Source organism: Belonocnema kinseyi, chromosome 5 (assembly GCF_010883055.1).
Source record: "Belonocnema kinseyi isolate 2016_QV_RU_SX_M_011 chromosome 5, B_treatae_v1, whole genome shotgun sequence".
Classification (NCBI taxonomy): Eukaryota; Metazoa; Arthropoda; class Insecta; order Hymenoptera; family Cynipidae; genus Belonocnema; species Belonocnema kinseyi.
In genome coordinates this window covers 95,323,081-95,339,456 of record NC_046661.1, presented here as the reverse complement: position 1 = coordinate 95,339,456, position 16,376 = coordinate 95,323,081, and the positions used below count along the sequence as shown (strand labels likewise).

The 16,376-nt window shown below is 23.0% G+C and overlaps 1 protein-coding gene across 1 annotated transcript in view; it reads right to left on the bottom strand.

Moving 5' to 3' along the window:
• Positions 1 to 1,190: 1,190 nt before the first annotated feature.
• LOC117172862 (zinc finger protein 431-like) overlaps positions 1,191 to 16,376 on the bottom strand; it is a 27,868-nt gene continuing 12,682 nt past the window's right edge. Inside the window, exons 5-7 of the mRNA XM_033361125.1 lie at positions 11,872 to 12,228; positions 5,486 to 5,981; positions 1,191 to 1,775 (exon numbers count right to left, since the gene is read on the bottom strand). Of these exons, the coding sequence (XP_033217016.1) occupies positions 1,362 to 1,775; positions 5,486 to 5,981; positions 11,872 to 12,228 (1,267 nt within the window). The 3' untranslated portion in view covers positions 1,191 to 1,361. The remainder of the gene's footprint in view (positions 1,776 to 5,485; positions 5,982 to 11,871; positions 12,229 to 16,376) is intronic.

Below are 16,376 nucleotides of genomic sequence, written 5' to 3'. Positions count from 1 at the left end.
TGTTCCACATTTTTTCTATAATGAGTAAGTTTTTATTTTTCTCGACGTTTTTTTTTTTAAATTAATAATTCTATTTTTGAGAACGTTTTTTAATTTTTTTTTGATACAATGCACATTTCTAAACAGAATTTTTTCCCAGAGATATATATTTGTTTAATTATTGTTATTTTAAATTCAAAAAATAATTTTAAACAGTTTAAACATTAAATCTTTTTCTTGGATAAAAATATTTGATTATATTATTTTTAATGAATGAATAATATTGATTAAAAATGAATTTTTTTAATTGTTTGAATTCGGCAATTTTATGATTCGGGAATTTTACATTTACGGTAATTTTATTTTTCTTGATTTCTCTTCCAAAAAATAAAATACAATTTTCGACACTGTAAAATTTTCTAAAAAGAAAATAATAGAAATAGAAAATTCCTGAAATTATAAAATTAAAGAAATATAAAAATCCCAAATTTTAAATTTTCTGAACAGTTTATAGTTTTACTGAATTTAAAAATTTCCGAATAATAAAATTCGCGATAGAAAATTCTAAAATTATAAATTATCCGATACCAGAAGGTTCCCGAATTTAATCAATTAAACAAAATTTAATCAATAATATTTATTTTTTAAAAATACAATAATTATATATTTTAATCAAAGAATTTTTTCATTCTCAATCCATTTTTTAAATTAGTGTTTAAATTAAAGTTTTAAATAATTGAATAAACATTCTCAATACAAGATCTTTTTTTTAAATTTGCATAATAATTTCTTTTAAGTATTGCTTTTGTAATAAAAATCTTTTTCTTTTATTTTTTTATACTGAGGAACGTTTTTTAAAAATTATTGTTATTTGAAATTCAAACAATTTAAAAAATACAATTTTTCAATATTTTATTTTTTAAGAATAAATATGGATTTTTTTTACATCTTTAATTGCTTACATTAAAGAATTTTGCAGTATCAAATATCCATTCGGGATATTTATTTTTAACATTATTTATAAATGTAAAATTTTTAACGCATTTTTAATTAAATTTTTTTAGATACTATGCATATTTACAAACATAACTTTTTATCCAGAAATATACATTTTTGCCACTTATTGTTATTTTAAATTCAAAAAATAATTTTAAAAAAAGTTTTAAAAAATTTGTAATTCTTTAAATTTGGCAATTTTAAAATTTCGGTTCTTTTTTCGGGATTTTTCAGTCCGATTTTCATTTTTTGTTTTGTTCAGAAATTTAATTAACTAAAAAGACTACCCTAATTTGGCTACCGTACGTGTTTATATTAATAAACAATTTTTTAAATCACCCTAATAATTATTTACAAATACTTTTATTTGTCAACAAATTGGGAAATTAGTCTGTAACTTCAGTCTTATCAGCCTGAGGCTTTGGCTCATGCCGGCTGATTTTGTGTTTCTTCATATCTCCCGATCTTCGAAAATGTAAACCACAAATATCGCATTGAAATGGTTTTTCTCCAGTATGAATGAGCATGTGAACTTTTTTTGCACTGCCTTTTTTGAAAGCCTGCTCACAAATATCGCACTTATAGGGTCGAATATCGGAATGATTTAGCATATGTTCTCGAAGTCTGGCTGGATTTTTAAAGGCTTTTTCACAAATCGTGCATTTGAAGGGACGTTCTCCAGTGTGAGTCCTTCGGTGATTATCTCTATCGCATTTAATACTGTAGGCCTTATCACACAAATCACAGGCATAGGGCTTTTCCCCAGTGTGACTTCTCGTGTGAATAGTTAGATGAGCTTTCTGAAAATTTCATCATTATTAGAGCGGGGAAAATATTTTATTTCAATTGAAAGTCAGGGTTGCTATAGAAGACCGCTTTCAAAATTTTATTACTTTTCCAGGTTTTCCAGGACTGCTTTTTTAAACAAATTTTAGGGGCAATTTGCACCGATGATGTTCCCCGTGCGGTCACATGGACCGCACGGCCATTCTCGAGACTGCCATTATTAGTAGCTTTAGTTTTATTTGTGATTTCGTCGAGCAAATGATTGAAATCTTCGGAAAAGCATCGAAATATTTTTAATCTACCCAAAATATTTACGAAATATTTTAAAAAATTGTGAAATATTTACGAAATATTAAAAAAATTGGTGAAATATTTAGAAAATATTTCAAATGTGTTGAAAATATTCAATATTTTTTTGCAATTGTTGAAATATTTCGAAAGTTATTGAAATCTTTGTGAAAAATTTTTTAACCATCCGAAATCTTTGTAAAATATTAAGAATATTTTTTAAATATTTGAATATATTTGTTAAATTGTTGCGAAATATTTGACATGATTGTTAAATCATTTAAATTTTTGCGAAATGTTTGAAATTTTTTTTTAATATTTGGTAATATTTGTAAAAACAATGTGTATCTTGGTGAAATCTTTTAAATCTACACAAAATCTTTACGAAATATTAAAAAATTGTAAAATATTGAGAAAATATTTAAAATGTGTTAAAAATATTCAATATTTTTTTGCAATTGTGGAAATATTTCGAAAGTTATTAAAGTCTTTGTGAAATTTTTTTAAACTATCCAAAATCTTTGTAAAATATTACGAATATTTTTTAAATATTTGATTATATTTGTTAAATTGTTGCGAAATATTTGACATGATTGGTAAATCATTGAAATTTTTGTGAAATATTTTTTATATTTCCGAAATTTTTGCGAAATTTTTTAAATATTTGGTAATATTTGTAAAAACAATTTGAATATTTGTGAAATCTTTGGGAAATCATTGAAATCTTCGTGAAATCTTTTAAATCTAGCCAAAAGCTTTACGAAATATTTAAAAAATTTGTGAAATATTGAGAAAATATTTAAAATGTGTTAAAAATATTCAATATTTTTTTGGCAATTGTTGAAATATTTCGACAGTTATTAAAGTTTTTGTGAATTTTTTTTAAACTATCCGAAATCTTTGTAAAATATTAAGAATATTTTTTAAATATTTGATTATATTTGTTAAATTGTTGCGAAATATTTGACATGATTGGTAAATCATTGAAATTTTTGTGAAATATTTCTGAATTCTTTGGAAATATTTGCGAAATGTTTGAAACATTTTTTAAATATTTGGTAATATTTGTAAAAACAATTTGAATATTTGTGAAATTTTTTAGAAATATTTGTGAAATCTTTTAAATCTACCCAAAATCTTTACGAAATATTAAAAAAATTGGTGAAATATTTACGAAATATTAAAAAAAATTGTAAAATATTGAGAAAATATTTAAAATGTGTTAAAACTATTCAATATTTTTTTGCAATTGTGGAAATATTTCGAAAGTTATTAAAGTCTTTGTGAAATTTTTTTAAACTATCCAAAATCTTTGTAAAATATTACGAATATTTTTTAAATATTTGATTATATTTGTTAAATTGTTGCGAAATATTTGACAGGATTGGTAAATCATTGAAATTTTTGAGAAATATTTTTTATATTTCCGAAATTTTTTAAGTATTTCGTAATATTTGTAAAAACAATTTGAATATTTGTGAAATCTTTGGGAAATCATTGAAATCTTTGTGAAATCTTTTAAATCTAGCCAAAAGCTTTACGAAATATTTAAAAAATTTGTGAAATATTGAGAAAATATTTAAAATGTGTTAAACATATTCAATATTTTTTGGCAATTGTTGAAATATTTCGACAGTTATTAAAGTTTTTGTGAATTTTTTTTTAAACTATCCGAAATCTTTGTAAAATATTAAGAATATTTTTTAAATATTTGATTATATTTGTTAAATTGTTGCGAAATATTTGACATGATTGGTAAATCATTGAAATTTTTGAGAAATATTTTTTAATTTCCGAAATTTTTTAAATATTTCGTAATATTTGTAAAAACAATTTGAATATTTGTGAAATCTTTGGGAAATCATTGAAATCTTTGTGAAATCTTTTAAATCTAGCCAAAAGCTTTACGAAATATTTAAAAAATTTGTGTAATATTGAGAAAATATTTTAAATGTGTGAACATATTCAATATTTTTTGGCAATTGTTGAAATATTTCGACAGTTATTAAAGTTTTTGTGAAATTTTTTTAAACTATCCGAAATCTTTGTAAAATATTAAGAATATTTTTTAAATATTTGATTATATTTGTTAAATTGTTGCGAAATATTTGACATGATTGGTAAATCATTGAAATTTTTGTGAAATATTTCTGAATTCTTTGGAAATATTTGCGAAATGTTTGAAACATTTTTTAAATATTGCGTAATATTTGTAAAAACAATTTAAATATTTGTGAAAATTTTTGGGAAATCATAGAAATCTTTGTGAAATCTTTTAAATCTAGCCAAAATTTTTACGAAATATTAAAAAAATTTGTGAAATATTGAGAAAATATTTAAAATGTGTTAAAAATATTCAATATTTTTTTGCAATTGTGGAAATATTTCGAAAGTTATTAAAGTCTTTGTGAAAATTTTTTAAACTATCCAAAATCTTTGTAAAATATTACGAATATTTTTTAAATATTTAATTATATTTGTCAAATTGTTGCGAAATATTTGACATTATTGGTAAATCATTGAAATTTTTGTGAAATATTTCTGAATTCTTTGGAAATATTAGCGAAATGTTTGAAACATTTTTTAAATATTTGGTAATATTTTTTAAAACAATTTGAATCTTTGTAAAATATTGTAAATCCATCTGAAATCTTTTCGAAATATTTGAAATCTTTTGGAAATAATTGAAATACTTTTAAAATTTTTTTGAAGTATTTGGTATATTTGTGAAATTGTTGAAATCTGTGCGAAAGCTTCTAAAATTATCCGAATTCTATGCGAAATATTTTCAATCTTTGCGACATCCTTAGAAAATAATTGCAATTTTTTGTGAAATCTTTTTAATTGACCGAAAATCATTACGAAATATTTTTAATATTTGAGAAATTACTGGTAAATCATTGAAATCTGTATGAAATAAGTAAAATACATTTAAAATATTTTTTTCCTTTCTTTTGCGGAGGATAATTTTATATTAAATTTTTGGAAGGGAGGAAATTTCGGTTTCTTCGAAATTAGAAAAGGGGCACTTTTTGTATATAAGATTTTTATCGAGATGGAAAGACAAATTTTATTTTTCAATATTTTATTGATTGGAAGAATGATCCTCTTTTATTTTTTATATTTTTATTGAGTTAAGGCGAGAGTAAATGTTTATTTTCAATTTTTTTCTGAATTTAAAGAGAGAAAAAGTTTATTTTTAAGATTTTTATAGAGTTCGAAGGGACGTAATTTTTTTCCATGAATTCGCAGAAGGTAATTTCATATTAATTTTTTTTTAAGTTGGAATGGAGGAAACTAAAAAATTTTGACCAAGATTTAAAAATTTGGTCAATTTTTAGAATTTCGTAACGCTCTTTTAGCAACCCTGATTAGAGCTGAAAAAATAATCGATTTTAAAAGAAAATAATTCAAAAATTAAGTTGAAAAATCTTACTTGATGGAAGTTCTTCCCGCAAATAGAGCAGGCAAAAAGCAGATTCTTGTTTGTTCTCGTATGCAAATCTTTATGAGTTATAAGACCGCAGAAGTTTGCAAAACTCTTATCGCAATAGTCACAGGACCAGTCTTCGCCAGGGTCCCTTCTTCTTTTGTGTTTAGATAATTCAAAATTATTTGGAAATACGGCAGAACAGCAACCACAAGTCCAGTTTTTCGTCTTGACACACGATTTTCGATGAACATTCATGTTGGTGAACTGCAGAAATTCCTTCTCACAATATTCGCAAAAGAAGAATTTTGTGATTGTGGTTTCCTTTGAGCGAAGATTTTGAGAAGATTTTCTGTGCGCGCTTTTGTGTGCTTGTACTTGATTATAAGTTGCGTAGGCCACATTGCAAATTGTGCAGATAAAAGGCGTGGGACCAGAGTGAGATTTTCTATGAGTCTTTGCAAACTTAATGGAGGTGAAACAACGTTGGCAGAACTCGCATCTGGAAAAATAGAATTAATTGAGAAGTGAGAATTTTTTAAGTTCAATGAATGACAGTGAATTTATTTCTTGACCGGGAATTTTACGAATTTTCAGAAGAAAAATATGCCCAAGTTCGATTTCAGCAGTTTTTTAAATAATTAAAGTGCAGTCTTCAAGATTTAAACAATTAAAAATTGACAGCATTTGAAGTTGAAAATTTTTGAAAAAAAATCAGTTTTATTTTATCAACTGTAAATATAAATAAATAAATTATTTTAAATTGAAAATTTAATAATTCAGCAATGAAATATTTTTTATTCATTTTTAGGTCTTTATATTATTTTTTATATTAAATTTATTAAATAAATTTATTAATATATTATTTCCCTTCATTTTTTTTAGCCATTAAAAAATGTAAACGTGCGTTTGAAACTTTATAAACTATTTTCAACTTGAAAATAACTCCATAATAATATATAATATAGCTTTAAATTGTTAAAGTTTGGCAAAGCTTTTAAACTTTAAACGTTAAAATTTTTATTCTTCTTTTTAAAAAAATTGTAATTTGTAAGCGAAATTCTTGAATTTTTATATAGAAATAATAATTGAACACTTATTATTTGTCGAAAAAGTTAGAGTAATTTTAAGAGATATTTAGAAGTTTTGAAAATATTTAAAATTAATTAAAAGCTTGAAACGATTTCAATTTAAACGAAGGGTGCGAACTTTTTTTTGTAGAACTTCTAAATATAGTTTTAAATTAATCGAATTTTTCCTACAATTTTTTGAAAATCCTGCCAATTAAAAAAAATCCTTAAAATCTTCCCGGCTCTTTTTTGATAATTTTTGAAATCTCTTAAAATCTTTTTAAATTTTCTGTTTCAATAATTTTTCAAGATGAAAAATCATTTTCAATTTTCCAAAGAATCTTAAGAAAAAGTTTTTATTTTTTTAAAGTCTTTCACAATTTTGGTACGAATATCCGAATTTTGTCGGTACACACAGTTCGTTTAAATTATCTTAAGTCATTACAAGTTCTAAATTTAATTTGAATCATTTTAAAACTTTTCAATATTTCTTAAGATTATTCTAACTTTTTCTATAAATAATAAGTATTCTATTGTTATTTATGAATTCAAAATTAAGGGACTTTTTTGAAATTTGCAGGATTTTCTAAAAGTTGTAGAAAAATTCAATTTATTTTAAAATATATTTAAAAGTTCCGAAAAAAATACGAAAATGATTTTTTTTTGAAAAATTTAAAACCATTTCTACATTTCTCAATATTTAAAAATAAAATTTTAAAGCAGTATTTGAAGATTTATTTTTTAAATCTCTTTTTAAAAAATTTTAATTTTCTTCCATATCTTTTCATATGTATATTCTTAAAAATACTTATTTTTAAAAAGCTGAAAAATGAGTTACTCTCAGGGAAAATTCCTTCGAAGTAATCAGTCGAATTTTCAAGAAATAAAAATTTTTTACTCAAGAAAGAAATAAATGTTTATCTAAATTATTAAGCCTTCAAACCAAAAGACGAATTTTCTCAACCAAAATTGGATTTTCAAACAAAAAATATATCTTTTCAGCAAAAAATTAATTTTACACGAAACTAATGCATTTTTACCCAACAAAAATTCTTTTTCTTTTTAGTAGAAAAGGAAAATTTTCTACTAAAAAAACTCTATCTTAAAAACAATGTAAAATTTACCTTCTTAGTTAAAAAATTAATCTTCAAGAAAAAAGGCCTTTCCACTAAAAAGTTTCATTTTTAACTAGATATAAGCTTTCAATAAAATAATTAATAATGTAGTTCACCTTTGAGCCAAGTAGTTGAATTTTTAATTCAATAAGATTAATTAAAAACAAAAAAAAATTGGCAAAATTTCAATCAAAAAGATGCATTGTCAACAAAAAATATATATCTAAAAAAATGATTTCTTAAAAAAGGGATTCAACCGAATCTTCCAAAGAAAATAATTGAATTCGCAAGCAAAAAAGAATAATTTTTAACCAAAAAGTTGTATTTTCATTTAAAGAAATGAAATTTCTAATAGATATGAATTTTAAATAAAAAAATTCAGTTGACTTTTCACGATCAACATATGAATTTTTATACAAGAAAAAAGTTTCTAGAAAACAATTGAATTTTCAATCCAAAAACACGAATTTTTTAACTAAAAGGTGGACTTTTTGACAAATTTGTTGAATTTTCTACCAAATAGGTGCATTTTTATCCAAAAAATATAACATTTTTTTAAAAACAGATCAACTTTTCTTACAAAATTATTTTTTAATTGTTAAATTTTCACCCAAAAAAGATTCCAGTTTACTTTTCAATATCACAATGTGAATTTTTGTACAAAGAATAAGTTTCCGCGAAAAAAATGAATTTTTAATCCAAAAAGATGAATTTTTAACCAAGAAGGATGACTTTTTGATATAATTGTTGCATTTTTTCCCAAAAAGTTTCATTTTTAATTTTATCGAAGAAAGATGAAATTTTTACTAAAACAGATGAGTTTTTGATAAAAAACTGTAATTTTTAAACTTTTATCTGGAAAAGATTTCAGTTCATTTTTTAACACCAAAATATAAATTTTAAACAAACAGTAAATTTTCTATGAAATAGTTCAATTTTCAACAAAAACAGTAGAATTTTTAACCATTCAGTTTAATTTCTATCTAAGAAAGATGAAATTTCTATTTAAAAAGATGAATTTTTATTTTTTTTTAAATATAAAAAAATAGTTTGATTTTTATTCAGAAAAGATTTCAGTTCTCTTTTCAACGCCAAATTATTAAATTCAAAAAAAATTTATTTTTCTACGTAATAGTTAAATTTCTAACAAAACAGCAAAGTTTTCAACCAAAAAGTGAAATTTCTTCTGAAACAGATGAATTAAAAAAAAACGTGAAAAATAATTAGTTTCATCGAAAGAGGATTCCAGTTTAATTTCCAATCCCAAAATGAGAATTTGTTCTGCATAATTTTTTAACTTTTACCAAAAAGGATGACTTTTACCAAACAAAAATGAAAATTCTACTAAAACAGGTGAATTTTTAAATGAAAAAGACAAATTTTTTGAAAAAAAGAGTTTAATTATCTTGCAAAAAAGATTCGAATTAACTTTTCTATAAAAAAAAGGAATTTCTAAAAAAAAGAATTTAATTTTCTTTTAAAAAGATTTGAATTAACTTTTGTATCCAAATAGACGAATTTTCAACCAAACAGTTGCATTTTTATCAAAAAAAGATAAGTTTCTTTTAAAACAAATACATTTTTCCTAACATTTTTTTTAAATGTGTTTAATTGCATTTTTAATTGTATTGAACAAAGATAAAGTTTGTACTAAGACAGAGGAGTTTTTAATAAAAAACTGCAATTTTTTAACTTTCATCCTGACAAGATATTCAGTTCATTTTTCAACACCAAAACATAAATTTTTAACAAAAAGTACATTTTTTACGAAATAGTTTAATTTTCAACCAAACAGTTGCATTTTTATCAAAAAAGATTAAATTTCTTTAAAAAAAGGTGAATTTCTAAAATTTTTAAAATAACAAAAAATAGTTTAATTTTTATCCAGAAAAGGTTATATTACTCTTTTCAAGAACAAAACATTAAATTTAAACAAAAAGTCAATTTTCTACGAAACAGTAAAATTTTAAACAAAACAGAAAAATTCTCAATAAAAAAGTACGACTTTTTAACAAAATTGATCAATTTTCAACCAAACAGTAGCATTTTTATGTCAGAAAGATGAAATTTCTTCTAAAACAGATGAATTAAAAAAAAAATAAAAGATAGGTACATTTTTATCCAAAGAAGATTCCAGTTCATATTCCAATCCCAAAAGAAGAATTGTAAACTATAAGTTAATTTTCTGCTTCATATAGTTGAATTTTTAACCAAAAAGGATGATTTTGCCCAAGAAAAATTAATATTCTACTCAAACAGGTTAATTTTTAAATAAAAAAAAATAAATAAAAATTTCCAAAAAAAAGAGTTGAATTTTCATCCAGAAAGATTTGAATCGACTTTTCTCTACAAAACGATGACTTTTTAACCAAATTGTTGAATTATCTACTAAATAGTTGCATTTTTTTATCCAAAAAAGATCAAATTTCTTTTAAAACGGATAAATCTATCTTAAAATTATTTTTTAATTGTCGAATTTTCATTTAAAAAAAATTCCATTTGACTTTTCAATATCAAAATGTGAATTTTTATGCAAGAAATAAGTTTCCATGAAAAAATTAAATTTCCAATCCAAAAAGACGAACTTTTTACGAGAAAGGATGACTTTTTAATTAATTGTTGAATTCTTGACCAAATAGTTGCATTTTTAATTTTATCGAAGAAAGATGACATTTATACTAAAACCGAGGAATTTTTAACAAAAAATTGCAATTTTTTTTACTTTCATCCAGTATAGATTTTAGTTCATTTTTCAACACCAAAATTTAAATTTTAAACAAAAAGTAAATTTTCTACGATTTAGTTAAATTTTCCACAAAACAGTAGAATTTTCAACCAAAAAGTATGAATTTTTAACAAAATGGTTTGATTTTCAACCAAACAGTTGCATTTTTATGCAAGAAAAATGAAATTTCTCTTAAAAACGATGAATTTTTAATTAAAACCCAAAATATCAAAAAATAGTTTAATTTTTATTCAAAAAAGATTTTATTTCTCTTTCCAACACCAAAATATTAAATTTAAACAAAAAGTCCATTTTCTAAGATGAATTTCTAAAATTTTTAAAATAACAAAAAATAGTTTAATTTTTATCCAGAAAAGGTTATATTACTCTTTTCAAGAACAAAACATTAAATTTAAACGAAAAGTCAATTTTCTACGAAACAGTAAAATTTTAAACAAAACAGAAAAATTCTCAGTAAAAAAGTACGACTTTTTAACAAAATTGATAAATTTTCAACCAAACAGTAGCATTTTTATTCAAGAAAGATGAAATTTCTTCTGAAACAGATGAATTAAAAAAAAAACGTAAAAAATAGTTACATTTTCATCCAAAGAAGATTCCAGTTCAGTTTCCAAACCCAAAAGAAGAATTTTAAACAATAAGTTAATTTTCTGCTTAATTGTTAAACCTTTAACCAAAAAGGATGATTTTTCAACAAAATTGTTGAACTATTTACCAAATAGTTGCATTTTTATCCAAAAAAGATCAAATTTATTTTAAAACAGATAAATTTTGTTTGTAATTGTTAAATTTTTATCCAAAAAAGATTCCAGTTGACTTTTCAATATCAAAATGTGAATTTTTATACAAGAAGTAGGTTTTGATTTAAAAAAATCGAATTTTCAATAAAAAAAGATGAATTTTTAACTAAAAAGGATGGCTTTTTAATATAATTGTTGAATTTTTACCAAATAGTTGCATTTTTAATTTTATCGAAGAAAAATGAAATTTGTACTAAAACAGAGAAAGTTTTAATGAAAAACTTTTATCCAGAAAAGATTTTAGTTCATTTTTTAACACCAAAATTTAAATTTTAAACAAAAAGTACATTTTCTACAATTTAGTTAAATTTCCACCAAAACAGTAGAATTTTTATCCAAAAAGATTTGAATTGACTTTTCAACACAAAAATACTAATTTTATATAAAAAGTACATTTCTTAGGAAATAGTTATATTTTCAAAAAAAACAGTTGCATTTTCATCCAAGAAAAATGCAATATTTCGACTAAGAAGATGAGCTTTTAAATCAAAAACACTCATTTTCAGAAAAGTTTTCATCCAAAAAGGATTTCAGTTGATATCAGAAACAAAATATGAATTCTAAACAAGAGAAAATTGTTAAATTTTTAACCAAATAATAAAATCGGATGTTTTCCCGGTTTCCCGGTCTGATAGGCACCCTGATTACTGATTACTGATACCTGTAGATAGCATTGAGACTTTTCTCTTCAATCTTAGGCGAATCGCTTGATTTGCAGACTTGAATATGAGATTCAGCTTCAGAAACATCAAGAAAAACTTCATTACACGCATCGCAGAACTGACAGATCATAGACTGTTTGGCTTCGACTTGATGAGTGAGAAGATGGTTTGTCAGGGAATTTGCTCGATTAAATCGCTTTCCACACTGCTTGCACTGAAAAAGTTTATCAGGAAGGTGAAGTTTTCTGTGTCTCCGGAGACTATCCATGGATAAAAATCGTTTAGAGCAAAATTGACACTCGTAAGGTCTCTCATTTTTATGTTTTCGCTGGTGGACATCCAACTGGGGTTGAGATCTGCCAAATTAAGGATGAAATCATAATTTACTAACTTTTTTCATATTTTCAGACTTATAGTTGATAGAATAAATAGTAATATATAATGGACTAAAAAAAGATTCAACTTCCAGCAAAGAGCAATTAATTCAATTTTTAATCCAAAAAAGACGAATTTCTTTGAAAACAGTTGAATTTTTAACAAAAAAGTTTATTTTCAACCAAGAAAGATGAATTTTCTACATAAAAAAGATTTATTTTTAATTCAAAAAAACGAATTTTCCATGAAATAAGTTGAATTTTTGAAGTTTAAAAAAAATCTAATTTCTACCAAAAATTGAAAAGTTGCATTTTTAAACCAAAAATAAGAAATTTTTGAAAACAGCTGTTTTTTCAACAAAAAAGTTTGTTGCTAACCAAGAAATATGAATTTTTTACAAAAAAGATGAATTTTCAATTGAAAAGGACGAAATTTCCATTTAAAAAATTTGAATTTTCGATCAACAAGTACAATTTTTTAACAAAATATTTGAATTTATAACCTAGAAACATCAATTTTAACCCAATTATTGAGTTTTCAAAAACAAAAGAAGATTGCACTCTAATGAAAAACACAAACTTTGAATTTTTAAACCGAAAATACGAAATTTTGGAAGACAGCTGAATTTTCATCAAAAAAGTTTGTTGTCAACCAAGAAATATGAATTTTCTACAAAAAAGATGAATTTTCAATTGAAAAGGACGCAATTTCCATTTAAAAAATTTGAATTTTCGATCAAAAAGTACAATTTTTTAACAAAATATTTGAATTTATAACCTAGAAAGATCAATTTTAACCCAATTATTGAGTTTTCAAAAACAAAACAAGATTGCACTCTAATGAAAAACACAAACTTTGAATTTTTAAACCGAAAATACGAAATTTTGGAAGACAGCTGAATTTTCATCAAAAAAGTTTGTTGTCAACCAAGAAATATGAATTTTCTACAAAAAAGATGAATTTTCAATTGAAAAGGACGCAATTTCCATTTAAAAAATTGGAATTTTCGATTAAAAAGTAAGATTTTTAAACAAAATAGTTAAATTTTTAATGTACAAAGATAAATTTTAATAAGGTGATCGAGTTTTAAAAAAACAAAAAAAAAAGATTGGACTTGAAATAAAAAAAAGTTAAAAGATGAATTTTGAAACCAAAAAGAGAAATATTTTAGAAGACAGTTGAATTTAAACAAAAGTTTATTCTCAACTAAGAAAGAAGAATTTTCCACAAAAAAGGACTGATTTTTAATTCAAAAGAACGAAGTTTCCATGAAAAAAGTTGAATTTTTGAAGTTTAAAAAAATTAAATTTCTACCAAAAACTGAAAAGTTGCATTTTTAAACCAAAAATACGAAATTTTTGAAGACAGTTGAATTTTCATCAAAAAAGTTTGTTGTCAACCAAGAAATATGAATTTTCTACAAAGAAGATGAATTTTCAATTGAAAATGACGCAATTTCCATTTAAGAAATTTGAATTTTCGATTAAAAAGTAAGATTTTTAGACAAAATAGTTAAATTTTTAATGTACAAAGATAAATTTTAATAAAGTGATCGGGTTTAAAAAAAAAGATTGGACTTGAAATAAAAACAAAAGTTAAAAGATGAATTTTGACACCAAAAAGAGAAATTTTTTCGAAGACAGTTGAATTTAAACAAAAGTTTATTCTCAACCAAGAAAGATGAATTTTACACAAAAAAGGACTGATTTTTAATTCAAAAGAACGAAGTTTCCATGAAAAAAGTTGAATTTTTGAAGTTTAAAAAAATTAAATTTCTACCAAAAACTGAAAAGTTGCATTTTTAAACCAAAAATACGAAATTTTTTAAGACAGCTGAATTTTCAACAAAAAAGTTTGTTGCCAACCAAGAAATATGAATTTTTTACAAAAAAGATGAATTTTCAATTGAAAAGGACGAAATTTCCATTTAAAAAATTTGAATTTTCGCTCAAAAAGTACAATTTTTTAACAATTTCTAACCTAGAAAGATAAATTTGAACCCAATGATTGAGTTTTCAAAATCAAAAAAAGATTTCACTCTAACGAAAAACACAAACTGCGAATTTTCAAACCAAAAGGACGAAATTTTTGAAAGACAGTTTGAGTTTTCATCAAAAATGTTTATTCTCAACCAAGAATGATGAATTTTATGACAAAGAAGATAGATCTTAAATTAAAAAGGATAAATTTTCCATTTAAAAAATTTAAATTTTCGACCAAAAAATAAGATTTTTAAACAAAATAGTTAAATTTTTAAATCTACAAACATCAATTTTAACCAAATGATCGAGTTCAAAATAAATATATTGGACATCAAACAAAATAAAAAAAATGAATTGTTAAACCATAAAGACGAAATTTTTGGAATACAGTTGAATTTTCATAAATAATTTTTATTGTCAACGGAGAACGATGCATTTCATACTAAAGCAGATAAATCTTTAATTCAAAAAGACGAATTTTTCATTTAAAAGATTTTAATTTTCGGCCAAAAAATAAGATTTTTAAACAAAATAGTTAAATTTTTAATCTACAAAGATAAATTTTAACCAAATGATCGGATTTAAAAGCAAAAAAAATATTGGACTTTAAACAACAAACAAAAAAATGAAAAAATGAATTTTGAAACCAAAAAGACAACATTTCTGGAAGACAGTTGAATTTTCATCAAAAATGTTTGTTCTCAACCGAGAACGATGCATTTTGTACTAAAGCAGTTAGAGTTTAAATTCAAAAAGACGAATTTTCCAGTTAAAAAATTTGAATTATCGACAAAAAAATTAGATTAAAAAAAAATGAATTTGAATTTTCATCAAAAATGTTTGTTCTCAACCGAGAACGATGCATTTTATACTAAAGCAGTTAGAGTTTAAATTCAAAAAGACGAATTTTCCAGTTACAAAATTTGAATTTTCGATAAAAAAATTAGATTAGAAAAAAATGAATTTGAATTTTCATCAAAAATATTTGTTCTCAATCGAGAACGATGCATTTTATACTAAAGCTTAATATATTATACTAAAGCATCATTTTATACTAAAAAATTAGATTAAAAAAAATCAATTTTTAATCTACAACGATAATTTTTAACCAAATGATCGAGTTAAAAAAAGTTTGGACTTCAAAAAATAAAAAAAATTAATAGATGAATTTTTAAACCAAAAAGACCAACTTTTTGGAAAACAGTTGAATTTTCATCAAAAATGTTTGTTCTCAACCAAGAATGATGAATTTTATATTAAGCAGATAGATTTTAAATTCGAAAAGACGGATTTTTCACTTAAATAATTTGAATTCTCGACAAAAAAATAAGATTTTTAAACAAAATAATTAAATTTTTAATCTACAAAGATTCCACAAAAAAGGATTGATTTTTAATTCAAAAAGACGAAGTTTCCATTAAAAAATTTGAATTTTCTACTAAAAAAAAAAAGATTTTTAAAATAAATATTTGAATTTTTAACCCAGAAAGGTCAATTTTAACCAATTCGCCGAGATTAAAATAACAGGTTATACTTAAAATTAAACTAAGACTTTGAATTTTCAACAAAACACTTTATTCTTAAGCAAGAAACATGAATTTTATACTATATGAAACAGATATATTTTCAATTCAAAAGGACGAAGGTTCCATTTTGAACATTTGAATTTCCAACCAAAAAATTAGATTTTTTAACAAAATATTTGAATTTTTAACCTAGAAAGATTAATTTTAACCCAATGGTTGAGTTTTAAGAAACAAAAAAGATTACACTTTAACCAAAAACCAAAACTTTGAATTTTCAAACCAAAAAGACGAAATTTCTCGAAGACAGTTGAATTTTCATGAAAAATGTTTATTTTCAGCCTGGAAAGATGAATTCTCTACAAAAACATATATTATCCGTTATAAAGGAGGAAGTTTCGATTTAAAAATTTTTAATTTTCGATGAAAAATGAAGATTTTTCAACAAAATAGTTGAATTTTTAACCTACAGAGATGCTTTTTAAACCAAATCATTTAGTTTAAAATAATCACAAATAAATAAACATGGGGAAAGAATAATTCTACTAGGAGACATGAACGGTTGGGTGGGCATCCAAAATCAGGATACAGAAAGAGTATTAGGTAATTTTGGGGATCCAAGAA